The sequence below is a fragment of the Electrophorus electricus genome, chromosome 12, assembly GCF_041902795.1.
Source record: "Electrophorus electricus isolate QZ-2024a chromosome 12, ASM4190279v1, whole genome shotgun sequence".
In the NCBI taxonomy this organism is placed as follows: Eukaryota; Metazoa; Chordata; class Actinopteri; order Gymnotiformes; family Gymnotidae; genus Electrophorus; species Electrophorus electricus.
This window is the reverse complement of record NC_137508.1, coordinates 2,461,246-2,477,602: the sequence shown is the minus strand read 5'-3', so window position 1 is coordinate 2,477,602 and position 16,357 is coordinate 2,461,246. Positions and strand designations below refer to the sequence as shown.

At 42.3% G+C, this 16,357-nt stretch overlaps 1 protein-coding gene across 7 annotated transcripts in view; it reads right to left on the bottom strand.

Moving 5' to 3' along the window:
- phactr2 (phosphatase and actin regulator 2) overlaps window positions 1–16,357 on the bottom strand; it is a 28,218-nt gene that overhangs the window by 6,805 nt on the left and 5,056 nt on the right. For 3 of the 7 annotated variants that reach the window (XM_027000471.3, XM_081724360.1, XM_027000472.3), the window contains exons 2-9: window positions 6,823–6,990; window positions 6,268–6,342; window positions 5,787–5,927; window positions 4,667–4,909; window positions 2,757–3,240; window positions 2,063–2,196; window positions 1,109–1,265; window positions 642–697 (exon numbers count right to left, since the gene is read on the bottom strand). In XM_027000471.3, coding sequence (XP_026856272.2) covers window positions 642–697; window positions 1,109–1,265; window positions 2,063–2,196; window positions 2,757–3,240; window positions 4,667–4,909; window positions 5,787–5,927; window positions 6,268–6,342; window positions 6,823–6,990 — 1,458 coding nt within the window. Of the gene's footprint in view, window positions 1–641; window positions 698–1,108; window positions 1,266–2,062; window positions 2,197–2,756; window positions 3,241–4,666; window positions 4,910–5,786; window positions 5,928–6,267; window positions 6,343–6,822; window positions 6,991–10,246; window positions 10,510–16,029; window positions 16,172–16,357 lie in introns of those variants that run through there. The other 4 variants (XM_027000474.3, XM_027000473.3, XM_081724361.1 and 1 more) reach the window with 4 other exon arrangements.

The following is a 16,357-nucleotide window of genomic DNA, read 5'->3' as shown; positions in this document are numbered from 1 at the left end:
ATTTTCTGGAGACAAACCAATCTGTGTAGTAGGTAACTTGAACTCTATAGAATAAGTATGACTGAACACAAAAATACTGAAAATCAAACTGAATCTGAAAATGTGGATATTGTGGTGGTGGGCCACTGGCCAGAGAGAGCAGAGAGGGCGCAATGAGCCTCCCATGGTTCTGACTTAAATTAGTCTAGATTTAATGTATGAAATGTTTCATGAGTTGTTTCAAACTGCTGATTTGTGTGTATGTATATGGTTTATTTAGTAGTTGTGTCCTGGTTCCTTTTTCTGTCTACATTTTAACCCCCCCCCCCCCCCCCCTTAGTTAGTCCTGTTCTGCTTGTTTACTGTGCGTGTACGCCTTTGCAAATAGAAGAACTGTCCGTGAGCATAATGTCTTCTGTCTCGTCTTCTGTGTCGACGCTGCTACACCTCTATTGAATCTGATCATACTACAGTGGAAACTCGCCAAAATATTCAGAAGTTTGCAGGTGCCTTTAATTAGTTGGCTGCTGAAGCTGGAGGGGAGGTGAAGCAGAAACAAGCCTTAAAGCTTCACTAGTCATAAACAATGCCACAAGTCATGGGGGTCGGGTAAATGTGACCACGCCCTCGTCAGCCCGAGACGAAGGAGGTGCGTTACTCACGTTTCAGAATGTTTCTCTGCTCCAGCTCTTCGGTGGTGGGCCTCTGACTCAGCCGTCTGGGTGGGGGTATACAGCATTAGCGGTGAAACAATCAGGCTATAGGTTTTTCAAGAAACTGTCCCCGTAAACACAGAGGATCAAAGAAAAGTAACTGAGAAAATGTTCTATGACTCTATTACAAAGTCCCAACCAGTCAAAAAGGATCCGCTCAGATCAGAGCATACCGACAGTACAGTAGCTTTACATTATGGTATTAAGGCCAGGCTGTTCCTTCAATGCCACTGCAGTCCAGCATGTTTTATTAAAATACAAAAATAATTAAAACACAAAAATACAGAGATTCCCATCAGAAGTCGGTACGTTTGTAAATATTAATTGTTTGACAAATTGCTATTTAACTGCATTAAAAACAATTCAAGCTTGAAACAGGAAGGAAGGGGAATAAGCGCATGCTAGCGCGACCTCACCTCACCAGCTTGCATCCGATCTGCTGCCGCAGTTCCTGTCGCTCCGTCTCCGACGTCCGAGGAAGAATGTTCTTCTCCTCCAGCTCCTTCTTGCTGGGCCTGTTGCCAAGTTTGATAGCAAGTGTGTCTCTGCGGCGGATTTTATTGGCAAGGGAACCTGTGGAAACAAATATTCACTCAAATCTCTTTAAAGCACTTGCCTTGTGCCACCATTAAAATGACAGAAAATGAAGGTGAGAGAAAATTAAGAGAGGGACAGAGAGAGAGAAAGAAAGAGAGAGAGATAGAGAGAGAGAGAGAGAGAGTGGGATGAGGCAAAGTCAAAGCAACTTGAATATCAGCATGCCAAAACACTGATGTTCCTGACAAACATATAAAATAGATAAATGCTTAAAGTTTAGATCTTGGCACTGTAAGTCTCTGTTTGAATACGTAATTGGAGATGGCAGACAGTTTATGCCAAGAAAATAAAGCTTGCAATAACAGCACCTTATTAGATTTTTTATATAGGTAACAATGCCTTGGCTTCCAAGGTCTTCTACTTATACATTTTATATATACATTTTATATATATATATATATATATATATATATATATATATATATATATATATATATATATAAATATAAAATATATATATATATATATATATATATATATATATATATATATATATATATATATATATATATATATATATATATAAATATAAAATGTTCCATGAGAGCTGAGAGCTCCGAGTATTGCAACCATATTACTGCTCTGTACATTACACAGTCCATTGTTTATTGGTAGTATTATGTTGGGTTCCTCTACCACACAATAGCCTTTATAAGGCACTGGTTGAAAGCTGATCTGTTATTCAAGAGGATTACATCATGTTGATGACTATTTGTTATTTGTTACTTAATGAGCTTATTTCTTGATGCTATGCCACTCAAGAAAACACATACTGGAGGTATACTCATCCTCTTCATCCTCCTCTTCCTCGTCTCTGTAGAGTATAGGCCCATCTGAGTCGGAATCATTGGCCTGTGCATCTTTGATGGCATCGGGAATGATTGTCAGGTCTGTGCTTCCTTCAGCCCTGTAACAGATCAGCCACAGGAGAGCCTTATTATTCAACATGGCCTTATTATTCAACTCCTTACGGCAATGAAATCTGCAACCAGAAACGCTTACACATGTGCTCATAACCCTTTGTTTTCACAGTTTACAATATTCAATTGTAATGCTTTAACACTGCATTATTCTCTTAAACATCATGTGTAGTGTTTTTCATTAAGAAACATCAGGGACTGTTGGCAAAGTAAAAACTGGCCCTGTGCCAGTGTACCAGTCATTGTGGCCTGGGCATGTAAGGATTTTCATTATGAACACTGTTTTGTCCAGCGTTACCCGACAGGAAGTTACATCACACACATGCGATTTTAAGATGAGATATGTAGATGCTGTGGAATTTTTTTTTTAGCAATTTTCATATAATTAGAGCTAAACATGGAGATTTAAATTGTCACCATCAACAGCACAATGAATAATAACAGTGTTCCCAGAATGTTTTCTTGTCATCAGCAGCATTCAGCACATTAACAGCAAGTGTCTGTTAGCAGCTAACCACAGAACAGCTGAAACTGTGCTTGTACTCACCGTCTGTCACGGTTTGCTACACTCTTCTTCTCCTCAGTCTCCTCCTCTGTACTCCGAAGTTCTCCCGGGCTGTCTGAGGAACTTTTGCTGGAGGCTGTCGTGAAGGACGTCTCCTCCATTTCCCCGTTTACAGGGGGCTGACTCCTGTCCAGCTCCTCACAAGACTTGGACTCCTTTCCGGGATCTTTGTGAACCTGAGACGTCTCCTTAGCTGGCTTCTCATCTGCCCTACAGGCTGGAGCCCCATTCCTTTGGTCCTTTGTGGAAGTGCATGCCACCACCGGGCTCTGTGTCTCAGGTGGAACTTTTGCCAAAGGCTGAGGGGACCTCGAGCGGCTGGTCTTCTTTGCAGGCCTGTTGCCATCCGGAGTCAACTCTGACATGTTGTCTTTGGGGTCCTTCATACAGTTTGCTGAGGCCTGTCCAGGGGCATGGGATGAACTCTTTGATGTGCCAGCAGTTTTCTTCGGATTGGAGGATTTGGCTGTGAGGAAATGGCACTGAATGAGAAGAGATCTTTTTTGTTCCTAAAAACCTCACTGAGCAAAGGGGTTACAAGTCATGGTCTTGAAAGTGATTGGTTTGGTAAAAGTCAGCAAAATGAGAGGAAAAAGTTACAGCCATAAATAAATACAGATATGTCACAAAACACATACCATATTCTATTACTGTCTATAAAACAATAATAAAATGTTTATTTGACATTTGAAATGTTTATTTTGACATTTGAGTTTAGAGTTGGCTAAAGAGCCTTCCCAGTTATACGTTAGAGTAGTCTCCAAGAAGGATTAATTTCTGTTGTTATTCAGACTTGGTGTCATGGCTACAGTTAACACAAACATTACCTGTTCATATCCAGGATGATTTCCCCACAAACTAAATATTGCTTGCAACAAATAATACAGAAATATAACTCAGGGGTCACAACAAAGAGATTCTCTCTCAAACCTCAGAGATCAATTTCAGAAAAATTTCAGAAAATCTCTTTTTAGAGTGACTACAAGGAGAATTTCAGAGAACATACCATATGAACAAAAATGTAAATCATACAAACATGGTACTCAAAATTTAAAGTCTGAAGAAAAAAAAATCTCGAAATCAGGTTTGTACAGTTAAGAAATTTTCCTAATATAGTAGAGAAGTCTACAAATGTAGATGTGAAGTTTGTGTCAGACCCCGAGCTTTACACAGCACCAGATATGACAGAGAAGGAAAGGCTAGAACGCACTTGATAGTGCAGACACAGAAGTGCTCCATCCCGCACGACACATGCATGTCTACACAGGTAAGGCAAAAGAACATGCAAAACACAGGCAGCACATGGCCAGCATTCTTTGGCTTCATACTTCAAGTGAGACAGAACAACACAAAACAGTCTGCGGTTTCATCTCTCCACCAGAGAAACACCGGCCTTGTCATGCACTCACGCCGGAATCACCCACATGAGACACCAGATGACAAGGCCTCTGGGAAAGCTGGGCTGTACAGTGCTGTGCTCAAAACGGTCCGAGCATGTAACAAGTGTTAATAGGGAAGTTGTGATAGATGTCATCGGCCAAGAATGCTTCAATATATATTTCATCATTTCCGTTTTTAGCAAAAAAATCCTCAGCCCAGTGAGCGTAACCCACCCAAACGCATCATACAGATCAAATTTTAGCTTTTCGAAAGGTAGTGGCTTTGAAGAACTTACACTGATTAATATGCAGACATGCTCCAGCCATCTAAGATGATACCTGCACATTTAAAAATATTTGTTGGGGTTACCGAATGACACCTGTAGGATGCGACAGGATGACGGAGTGTTGGGGATCACGTCCAGAGATAAGCAGGAGTCCTCCATGCATGGCACATCCACACCAGGCATGCAAACGTCATGCCCCTTTAGGACGTCCACCCCTCATACTTACCAGTCCCACGGGCTGCGTTTCGAGTGTTTTGTTTGGACGGAGGTGCGGAGGCCTGCTTACTGGTGCCCTTTGGCAACTTTTTACCACCTGCCTTGCCTTCCTTCCTGCCCCCGGGGCCCGTGCCTGCAACCCCGCCCGTACCTCCGCTCGGGGACTTGGTGGATGCAGTCAGCTGTTTTTGTGCAGGGGTCCTCTGAGCTCCAGACTCGCCACCCTGTGGGCTGGGAACGTTTTTTCTCTTCTCTACAGGGGCACAGATGGGAGCACAACAATCTAACTCATAAGCCACTGAAAATCGTCAGATCCTCAGACAGACAGAAAGGCAGAGACACGACTCGGGGAGGATGGCTAACGATGTCGATTGCAATTAAGCCTCACAAATTTGAGTGAGTCAGCATAGTTGAAATGTGCTTTATGATTTAAGTCCCTGCTGACTGTAAGTGGATAGAGACAGAAAACTTTCTCGTTTCAAGAGTGAGAGCTTTTACCAGCATGAACGGAACAGAAGGGTCTCCTTCCTCTACCTAAAGTGCAAGATATAAACAATGAAGAAAGCCACAGCTGACTGATAGCAATAACACTCTCTGTACCCGACCCCAAGGAAAGCCTCAGGCCCTGCTGACAAAAGAGAGGTTATTCTGGGCCCAAGAGGATCAGAGGGATGAGAGGGGAAAGCGTATGAGCGGAAGGTTCCACTTCTGCCAAATTGTTTTACCAAATGGTCTTGATGCATCACTCAGTTGTTTCTGTAGCAATAGCAAGTTGTTGTTTTTTTGTGGGCACATATGTTCTCTCTGAACAGATGTTTCTCTTTAGCTGCACACAGAAACTCTGCCTGCAGTCTGAACACACTAAATTAAAAAGCATGAGCAGAAGAATACCAGGAAGATGGATCCTCTCAATCCTTGTAGTATCATTTGTTTCTGATTAATTTTTATCATTAACCGGTGTCTCCAGCTTGGCCATCAAGCAGACAGCTTAAATGCAAGGCAACTTTAAACTGCTCAAACTGCAAATGCACTAAAACACTTACAATTTCTGAAGATGACCGACTGGGAGGACAAACATGCAAAGCCAGAAAAAGACATATGTACACACAAGCAGTCTAAAAATATGTTACCTTCTGCATCACCAGCATCTGTCCGCAGGTTGGCCTTCTCCTCCGTGGGGGTGTCTGCCGTCTCGATGTCAACTCTGACCTCTTCAGTAACTCCGCTGGATACGGCATGTCCATTCAAAGTCTCTGTGCTCACTTGGTCCTCTAAAGAATGGCAGACAACATGATCATTTCACTGTGGAGGACAACAAGGAGATCAGATGCAGCCTTTACTGAGAGGGACGAGAGCAGCATTTTCAAAACATGGTGAGAGATCCTCTGGTTGCAGTATCTAGCATACTTTTGTTTTCATGATAATGACAAGGCTGCAATTTATAGTAAATCTAAACTAAATTGTTCACTCTCATTTGCAGTTTCAGGTTCCCTTTTCTCTGGTCCATATGAAAACAGAGAAACGTGCAGAGGTCACTCTCATCAAAGCATAAGCTGAGTGCACATTAAATGGCAGAACATCAGCAAAAGTCATATACATGGAGAGTGTCACCTTGATCTGGAATAAGAACCCCCTTCTTGATGAGCTCTTCGCGGGTTTGCCTCGTGGAAATTTTCCGCTCTAAGACTAGAAAAGCAGATGGGAGAGAATGGCTGATCATTACCCAAAAGCTGCAGCTGGGAGGCTGTCGCTGTTAGAGGGTCACGTTCATTGTAATTATAGGCAGCAGATGACCACAGCACGGTGTAATACATTTTATGATCAATGTGTGTTGCAAATCACACATGAGATCGTAAAACCCACCTAACTGTCAGACTGGATGATAAAACATGGGCAGTAGAGGTGTGAGATCGCTTAATAAAAAGCTACTGGTTTTGCAGGGCTGAGATTTACAGCACGGCAGGTAAAATTGCTAATAATGTTATATAAATATGGTAATGATAAAGTACTTCTTTCATGAATGGCAGTTATGTAACTCTTACTTTAACTTCCATACCACTGACAACATATTAATTTAAGTAAATGGGGAGCCATATGTTTGCATAAAAGGTCAATAATACCACATCTTTATGCCATATCAGTGAAGAGCAGCAGGCCAGGGTATACCTTTGGAGAGGTCCTGGAACTTATCACTGGTTCTTTTTTTACGCCACTTCCAGGGTTTGAAGATTTTGCCAAGGGAGGATAGCTTCCCCTTCCCTTTCAGCTGGGACGCCTGCGAGCCTCCAACCACTACATCACAGTTGGCTAGAGAAGCTTTCTCCAGTCCCTCCACTGCAAACACACCATATCCACCGGACAGATCAGCAAACATAAACGCATGAAACAGAATGTCTGAGAGTCAGAGAACTGTGCTTTTGTTTGGGGGATGACTCATGGTTTCCACCAACTAACACTGCAATATAAATGACAAAAATAAAATAAAAACTAACAGCAGTATCTGAGCTCTAGCATAATAGTAAAATGTTTGGAAGTTTCATTCTTTCAAATCGTTCTTACCCAACTGATGTTAAAGGACTAATAGCCATGAAGCAATGGAACAACAATCAATCTGATCTCTGGGTAGCATTGAGGTTTGTGCCAAATTTGATTTTTTTACCAGTGGACAATATTTATTATCCTGAATCAATTTGGCCAAATTTGAAAGATAAAAGGATAACTAAGGAAGCAGAAATAGTAAGGCTTTTCCTCATGTCTCATTCAAGGAGATAGAACCTCCATTTAATGCTGCACTCCAGCCAAACACAAGCAGAGTAATGTGTATAACAATTACATTATCAGAGATCTAGCCCAATAAACTGCACAAAATAGTCTTCCCCAAAGTCATTAAAACAACAACAAGATCAAAACATAAGCATAAAAACACAAACATAATGAAAAGTGGGTGATATTTACTCAAGAACTGATCTGTTTCATTCCCCCATCATCTTTGCTTACCATCATTTTCTAGAAACACAGTCTGCTAAGCATTAAGTGACATGTCAAATAAAGCAGGAAGGCAATGATTCACTGGCCATTCTGTAAGCTGGGAAGAGCTGCTACCTTATGTGCGCAACATCCTGACTGTTACAGTGTAGTATTTACTGTTTTTTATTGGGCCTTTTGTTTCCAGCTCTCCTGTTGTAAAAGCGCCCATGAAGCCTTTAAAAGACATAAAGCCCAATGCTTTTTAAATTCTTAGATAGAGATGAGTCAGTAATTACTGTTACCCTTATGGGTAGAAGAAAGTGAGCACATCTTAATCAGATGTACTGTGATTGGCTAACAGGCCCAACAGATTTGACATTTATGGCATTTAGCTGACACTTTTATCCAAAAACACTTACAATTAATGACTGAACACAACTTGAGCAATTGAGGGTGAACGGCCTTGATCAGGGACCCAACAGTGGAAAGCAGTGGTAGCAGGGCTTGAACTGGCAACATACTGAGCACTAGTCAAGTACCTTAACCACTGAGCTTAAGACCCACTTAACCTTTGACCCTCACTTCACCCTTATTTTAGCAGAGCAACAATGCTGAACTGTTCCCATCAGCTCCAGTGAATCCTGTTATTCCTCAGGATCTCAACAGCACTACATGGAGCATATGACTATGGAAATGAATTACACATCTACGGGAAAGGTCCAAATGCGATGCCCATGCCTCACATTGAGGTGAGAGTTCATTAGCGATCACATGCCACAGGAGGTTGACTGGCACCACCATTGTGGTCTTTTCAGCATAGTTACAGTGTTCCTTCCATGACCATCTCTCTCCATAAAGTCACTGACCCTGCGACTCCATTGACCTTTCAACATGAAACTCTCTTAGATGGGATTATTAATAGAATCTGTTAAACTCTCAGAGTGAGTGTCTCTGGAGGCAGCTCTCCCAAGGGCCAACTGAGATATAGGGTGCACACTGGGTCACCAGTGAGCAAATGTCATACATTTCCATGGGCACAGCTGGCCCACTATGGCGGTCACTGAATGAAAAATCACTTAAACATCTGTATCCATGTAATAAGCGCAATGTGATGTCATGACTAAATGTTGATAGTAAGAGTATTACCATTTGTGCGCAAGTTATTTCACACCCATGGCACTCCATAGTTACAGCCCACAAGATATAAACGTAAGGGAATTATCTGGTCAAGCTACAAAACCATTAATTGAATTCTGCAGAAAATGGTAATTTCAGGTAAAATAGGAAATGTTCCTTATAAAAGGCAACAAGTTGTCATAAAAACCCTAATAGTTAAATAATTCAATCAGTAAGAAATTAAGCAGTGAGAGACAGGACTGTTAGTTCTCTGCCGCAAATATTTTTTCAGCCATCTTTTGCATCAGTTTCTTATTAGATTAGTCATTCTACTGGCTTGCATCATCAGCTAAAAATAGAGAAAGAGAATAAAAGAGGGGGGGAAGTAGGACGATGCGAGGGGTGTGGTGTCAAGAGACCCTGAGCTATGCGTCATATCAGTATAACGCCATACTTAAGTTGCATATGTGTTTGCACAGGACATTTACAGCTCATCTGCAAGACAAGGATCTATACATTTGTATAACGTGCTCTTTTTTTTAGATTCTACTACAGTTTAGTGATCGTAATCTTGGCTTCCATGTTTAATGCAAAATACATGGCCAAACATGAAGGAAGTCTTACGTGTGTCCGAGAGTGTGCGTTTGTGTGTGTTTGTGCTGGTTAACTGCACTTCCATCTTTTAATCTCACGGTTTCAATTTCCAAGAAAGACCTTGTGGAAACAATACAGCCATTTCAGTGAACACTTTACTGAATTAATGGCCGGAAAGAAGCAGTAATGTTTTTAATTGTCAGTGATGAGGCCTCGTATAAAACTCTAAGGGTACCCTGACAATAATAAGAACTGACAATAATAGTTCAGATACAAAGACAAATAATTTCTGGACTGCTATTCAATATATTAATAAACTATGTATAGACTTTGCAAACCACTTAGTAGTACTTAGTAGTAAAGTTTACACCCTATAGCCTGATTAAATTATTTTATTTAGTTAGTTTATATGAACTGAACTTAAATGTGACAATCCTACTGCAATGTTCTGTGGAGGGTAAGAGTCAGATCAAGGTGTACCCTCCAGATCGCTAAAGGCCTGGCGAACACCACAGAACAGGAACCAAGAGACGCCCTCGCAGTCGGTAGGAAAGATCCCTCCGCAAACGTATAGCCTCACGTCAGGATGACAGATGAAGGAATAACACGACGGGGAACGTGACATTTACTGACATTTACTCTAATAAAACCCTTGCGTAAGAGCGTACACAAATGTTACGGTTAGCATGAAACAGTCTACTAGTTAATCGATTTGTAAAACTGTTTGCCAGCAGCTGGCGTTTTCAAGAATCTTACGATGGAACAAATAAGTAGACAGCCCTCGGTGTTTACGTGCCACGCCAAAAAAAAAGGGATGCGTCCTCGCTGTTTTCCAGCTATAACAAAGTTGCAGCATAGTCCTCAGTGTATAGACCACCACACTACGAGAGCGAAAGTGGGTCGCCACACTCACCGCTCGCCCTGTGAGACAAGCTGGAGACGGATGTCTGGCCCATCTCTGCCTTCAACGCTAGGCAAAGGCTCTTGCAGTCCCTGAAGAACTTTTGCGACACAGTCCACACGATCGATTTAACACAAGTTTCATTTCACCTGTCTGCGGGCGAATCTGCGATTCAGAAAGGCTTTCCAACACTTCCTAACCCGGTAGGCTTCGTAGCGTTATCCTGACTTGTATATACTGAAATGCTTGTCATTCCTTTATGCAGACTGCATGCAACCCGTCATAGGAGGTCACGGGGAGGAAGTTTCATTGCTCCTCCTTTCCACACTCGCTGAAACCATCCCAGCGTACGTTAGCGTGACTCTCAGGCTGTAGGTTATTGTTCAATGCTAGAACAGCCTTCACAATAGCAAGAGTGTGAAGCAATCTTTGATATAAAAACCTTTATTGAATGATGAGAGGTCAACAAAATCAATACAATCTAACAATAGAAACAAGTTAAAGGTTGTCTGGTTTAAAATCCCAAAAACATAAAGCATCAGGCTTTCAGAATCAAATGTTACCGTTGATTATTTCAAAGTCTTTTATTACAGCACATTGCAGAGTTCCTAAAAATGAAAACATTTAATTTTAGCATATAAGGGCTCAAACCGAATCAAACACTAGTCAAATCTGCTTCCCATGTCCCATTTAAGATCAGTGAAAATTTGTGCCATTTTGTTTAGTCCAGTGTAAACACACAGGTATCACTGCAGTCAAGACCCTTAATGCTGGAGTGGCCACATTCTTTCCTACTGGTAACCAAGCTAATGCTTTTGGTTTCCTGCAGAAGAGTCAAGAATCCCTGCTGCCTTCAGTTCCCCGTTCCCCTGGCGGAGATGGAGTGGGTGGGATTCAGGCAGGAAGGCTTACGGAAACGAGTCGGCTCTGGCTTTGGAAGGCATTGTTCTACTCAACGCTCTGCTCAAAGTTCTCACCAGGCCTCAACTCTCCACCCCGTTCCCTCTTCCTGAGCAGGCTACTCGCTATCACAGTACCCCTCTGACCAAAATGACCATCTCAGTGCACCACCAAGAACTGCTAGCAGGACCGCTGAAACCACAGTCCCCTCGGAGACACTGCTGACAAGCCAAAAGGTTACATTCGCACCACTAGTCTCTTGGCAAAGACTTTAGTGACAACAGACACAAATGAAAAAGGTTTAGGGTGAAAAACTTCCTTTTGGCCCTGGGGACCATACATGGAGAAAGCAGGCTGCATTCCCCTCCATTCCACTCTTCAAAAAATGTTGAACTCAAAGTTTGCTTTTGGCGCTGTAAAATGCATGTGATATTAGTAAACTCAAACCCAGTCACGAGGTGGAGGTAGTGCTGGACTGTAACCCCCCCCATGTCCCCGTCCACCCCCCATGGTCAGCAGCTGGTGCCTGTAATGATCTGAGGATGACCATAACGGTACATCAAGCTGATAGCACAATCTGCCTGCTTCTGATCAGTGAGCACTCTGTTCAGGGCCTGACAGTGGACCCGTGTGTTTCCTGACAAAACCTCCCGCAGATCCAACACCACCACACACGCAACCATTACACAAGAGCACACAAGGGGAAATGACAAACCGTCTCAGCGCTTAGATAATGTCCACAATAAACTACACTAATATTTACATTGGACAAAATGTAATTTTCTCGTCAGAGGCATTCACCCTCTGCCTTTGCAAACATTAATATAGCAACTGTAGAAGCACTCAGGAAAAGGACTCGTAAAATAGAGACATGGTACATAGCATTATATCTGTGTTTATACTTCATTAGGCAAAATGGTTTAAATATACAGTTTTAGCCATTTTAGAGCATAGAATAAATAGACATTAATGCTTGGTCTAATTATTTTTCTAAGCAATGGATTTTTAAAATAATGACGTCTAAATCAGGAAACAGCGAGGAGGCAAGCATGACTTGGAAAAGAGCACACACCACATTTCCATACTCACCAGAGTAGTGATGTAGCGCATCCTTTAATTATTACAGATACAGGTCACTTGCAGGAGGTGGTTTGGTGAGTCACTCTGGGTCAATTTGTGTTTCTGGAGAACACTGCCACCTGTTGGTCATCCATGTACTTGTTCAAATACACAAAAAAATCTTGGCCTAGTGTTGGACGGTTCAGCAGATATCCTAAACAATGCCTTAATCAATATCATATTTCTATATGCTCTCTCAGAGACAAAGTCTGAACGGTATATATATCAATTTCCAGTTTAACATTAAATTGACTTAGTAGCATGCTGTGTTTTTCCGCTATCTGAGTCAGGAAAATGACTGAAGACCTTAGTCTGAATTCCAGAGTGGTCAAATATCCCAAGAGACAGAAGCCTTGACTGAATGATGAGGAAAACAATCTATCCATTTGCTCTAGAGTACGGCATAAGTGCATATGAGAAGCCCCATGATGGCAGACAGCGCAAAGCGGATCTTTCCCCTCCTCTGGAGCCTCCCACCAACACTAATGCAACCCTTAAATGCTAATATGATGCTAATGCTTCTGTGGAGATAAGCTACTTCGCCTAATGAGAGCCAAAGCTACCTCCAGCACTCTCCCAGGCAGTAGAAAGTGCTTGATAGTAGCATTAGTATGCTGCAAGCCCTGCTCAGAGCAGTCCCTGACTCAGCCAGGAGACAGTGCCAATCAAAATGATGACCCTGATGTCTGCGAAGTGCACCGGCAATCTGCTAAATGCACATGGTTTGAGGTGGTCCAGTGAATATAAATACTCGGACAAGGACAGGGGAGGGGTTCATCAAATATTAACCAGCAATCTCAGCATAGAATATTGGGTAATTATTGTTTAAGTGGTGCTCTTTAGTTCTTTCCTCTCCTCAGATGATTTATTCATTAGCCACAAGTCCTGAGATAGAGTTCTGAAGTGTCGGAAAATATAGATCCCCCCCCCCCCCCTCCAATGGCATATGCAAATGCATAACCATGGAACATGGGCACGCTGGCCTGGGACATGGCAAAAAGGATCCCAGCACACAGATCACTGAAGGTCCAATGAGCACATGAAGTCCTGCAGCCTCATGCAGTGCAGTGTGTCAGCAAATATACAGTAACACAGTTTATTGTTGTTTTGTGTTTCTACACTGACACACAGGATTTTATTGCCTCTGTGATTGAAACAGCAGGGCGCCGGAAGGGACTGGAAGTCTTCGGCTTGGCTGGACACCAGACAGTGTGCAAAACGTTTTGTCAGGGCTCTAGCAACTGTTGGGCCTTTAACCCGTCGCTGGGGCACAACAAAGCATCGCAAAACCTCGTCACTCAACATGGGCGTCCTCCCTGTAGGTGCTTCTTACTATGCCACCCTCATATGGTGAGCAAGGCCGCACGCTGCCAGAGAGCACACAACAGGGCCATTATAAAGGTATCTGGGTACGAGCATGAGCATCTAACTGGAGCTGACTCACATTGCTACCTGTGGATATCACGTTGTGCGGAAAAGTCCTATGCTGGAATGGAAGGATGCGATGATTCATGACGATGAGGTGGCATGAGGCTTTATCTCGGCTGTCAGTGTTGGAGTGTGCGCTTATAGAGGGGGTGTGGCGATTCACCCTAGCAGAAAGCACCAGGAATCTCGGCAAAGTCCCCTACACCTGCCTTAAAAGATGTTAAAGTGCTGTTCTCTGTAGGTTATGCGCATGTTCTGGAGTATGACCTCCACTGCGCTGCTTAGACCTTAAGCACACTAAAATAAAGAACAATAAATGCTAATAATAGCACTGTAATAACTGTAATAAAAGCAATAGAATTATTCTCATTTTTGCTAGCATTTACAGACTGTGTATTCTGCTGTTTTCAGGTACTTTCCCATCCAGAACTCTTGTCTACTTAATAAAATCAAGCTTGCCCTGAACAAGAACTCCACTGCTAGTCGTCAGACGTCACAGGGCATGGTCAGCTCCACATGGTCCAGCTGTGTTTGTGTTTCCTAACGGCAAGGGCACAAAAAGAGCTGTCTATGGCAAAAGTACATTACATACAAACCGTTCACTACACAAATCCAAATCCAAATAAACTGTCACCATGCACAACTGATACCAACTAAAGTGGCTCATCCACTTATCATGAAGTAGACCTTATTCAAATAAACGTTACAATTGTTCCAAAACTTAAAAATAAAGAGTATATAATTGTGCTATTTTGTGTTTACAAGGGTCATATTTGTAGTGGACAACATACTGGACAATTTGTAGGACAACTGTAGGACAATTTTGCTTTTCCTATTCTTTGACAGAGATTTAATGCTTCATATAATGGAATCATTAAAATTGGAAAGGTCAGCACCTGACATCGTGTAAAGCAGAGGCTACCTTTGTAGCTCTCTGGGATAAAGGGATGAAGGGCAGCCTGAGTGCTTGTTCGAATTCCCAACACAACAGAGCCAGATAACAGCTGCCTACCAAGACCAGCTCCAGGGGGGCTAGAGGGAGCCAAAAATCCTAACCCTAACACAACCCCTAATCCTAACCCTAACACAACCCCTAATCCTAACCCTACCATCAACCACAATCTTAACCCTAACATTAACCATAATTCTAATCCTAACATTAACTCTAATCCTAACCCTAACACCAACCCTAATCCGAACCCTAACATTAACCCTAATCCTAACACTAACACTAGCCTTAATCCTAACCCTAACATTAAGCATAATCCTGACACTAGCTGGTAGGCTGCAAAAGACTGTGCTGGTACCCTCTACCATAAAGCATGAAACAGGATAATCAGAATAAACATTAGGTCTAAATGTTAATTTAGTGCATATTCACCCTGTAGTCTTCATCAAAACTGTGCCATTTTCTCAGTAAAATCCATATCAATAGTAACAGGTTGATTAGAGGTTTGTTAGGTAATACCTCAGTCCCAGATTTCTTGGTGATACATTTAGCAAGTGGATTACAAAGTATTAACATTTTCTTTTGGATATGGTGATAAATCATTTACCCTTAAGAGGGACCAGGACATATGTACATGGACACTACATGGTGTGGTAAATCTGCAGGCTTGGAGGATATTCAAATGCAGAATTTTACAAATCACTAGGTTTGCATTGCAAATATCCAGAGGAGCTATTCCCAAAATGTATTTACTTATTTCACTATCAAGAACAAATGCTGATATTACAATGCTCACTCACTCGCTCGCTCACTCGCACGCACACATACACACACGCGCACACACACACACACACACACACACACACCAGTCAGAACCACAGAGACTTCCAATATATTTTGGCAAACATAACACCAGATATTTCAATGCTTATGCATTAATCGGTCTTTGGGTAGTAGTGTACCCTGTGCAAACTACATATTTTTAAGATTAACAAAGAAATGTAGTGACCCTAACTGACCACATCATACTACAAATCTAGACCAAATCTAGCCTGAATGTAATACATTAACAATGCTTTGCCTCATTCTGTTCATTCAGACACCATGCTACAAGATAAGTAAAATAAAATAAGTCATAAGGGACTCCAAGACATCCCTGATCTGTATAACTTATCTGTAATATCACACAGGATATAGATACTGTTACAAATCTTACTTTGCCTCACAAGTCTCTCAGTTTATGTACAGAGTATTAAAAACTTCTGTAACTATGGTACACAGGTTGTACACACACACACACACACACACACACACACACACACACACGCACGCACTTACAGACAAACACACACACACACACACACACACACAAACTTCAAAAAACGTAATAAGCACTCACAGGCATTCTCCATGTCTAGAAGAAGAGAAAAGGATTGCTTGAATGAGTTGCTTCTGTTTCTTCCCTCAGCCTTGTCTGTGTCTCTCCCTCTCTCTCTCTGTCTCTCCTCCCTCCTTCTCTCTCTCCCTCTCCCTCCCTCTCGATCTGTCCCTCATTGGCTGGCCCCTCCCGTGCGGCTCTCACTGTCTTCAGTTCTGTGGTTGAGAGAAGCAGGAAGAGCACTGGGGTCTGCAGGATGGCAAACAACCATTACCTCCATTAGAGTGAGCTGACTGAACCAGTCCGAGCACATCGAGTGAAACCTCCCAATACACTGGGGCATTCAGAG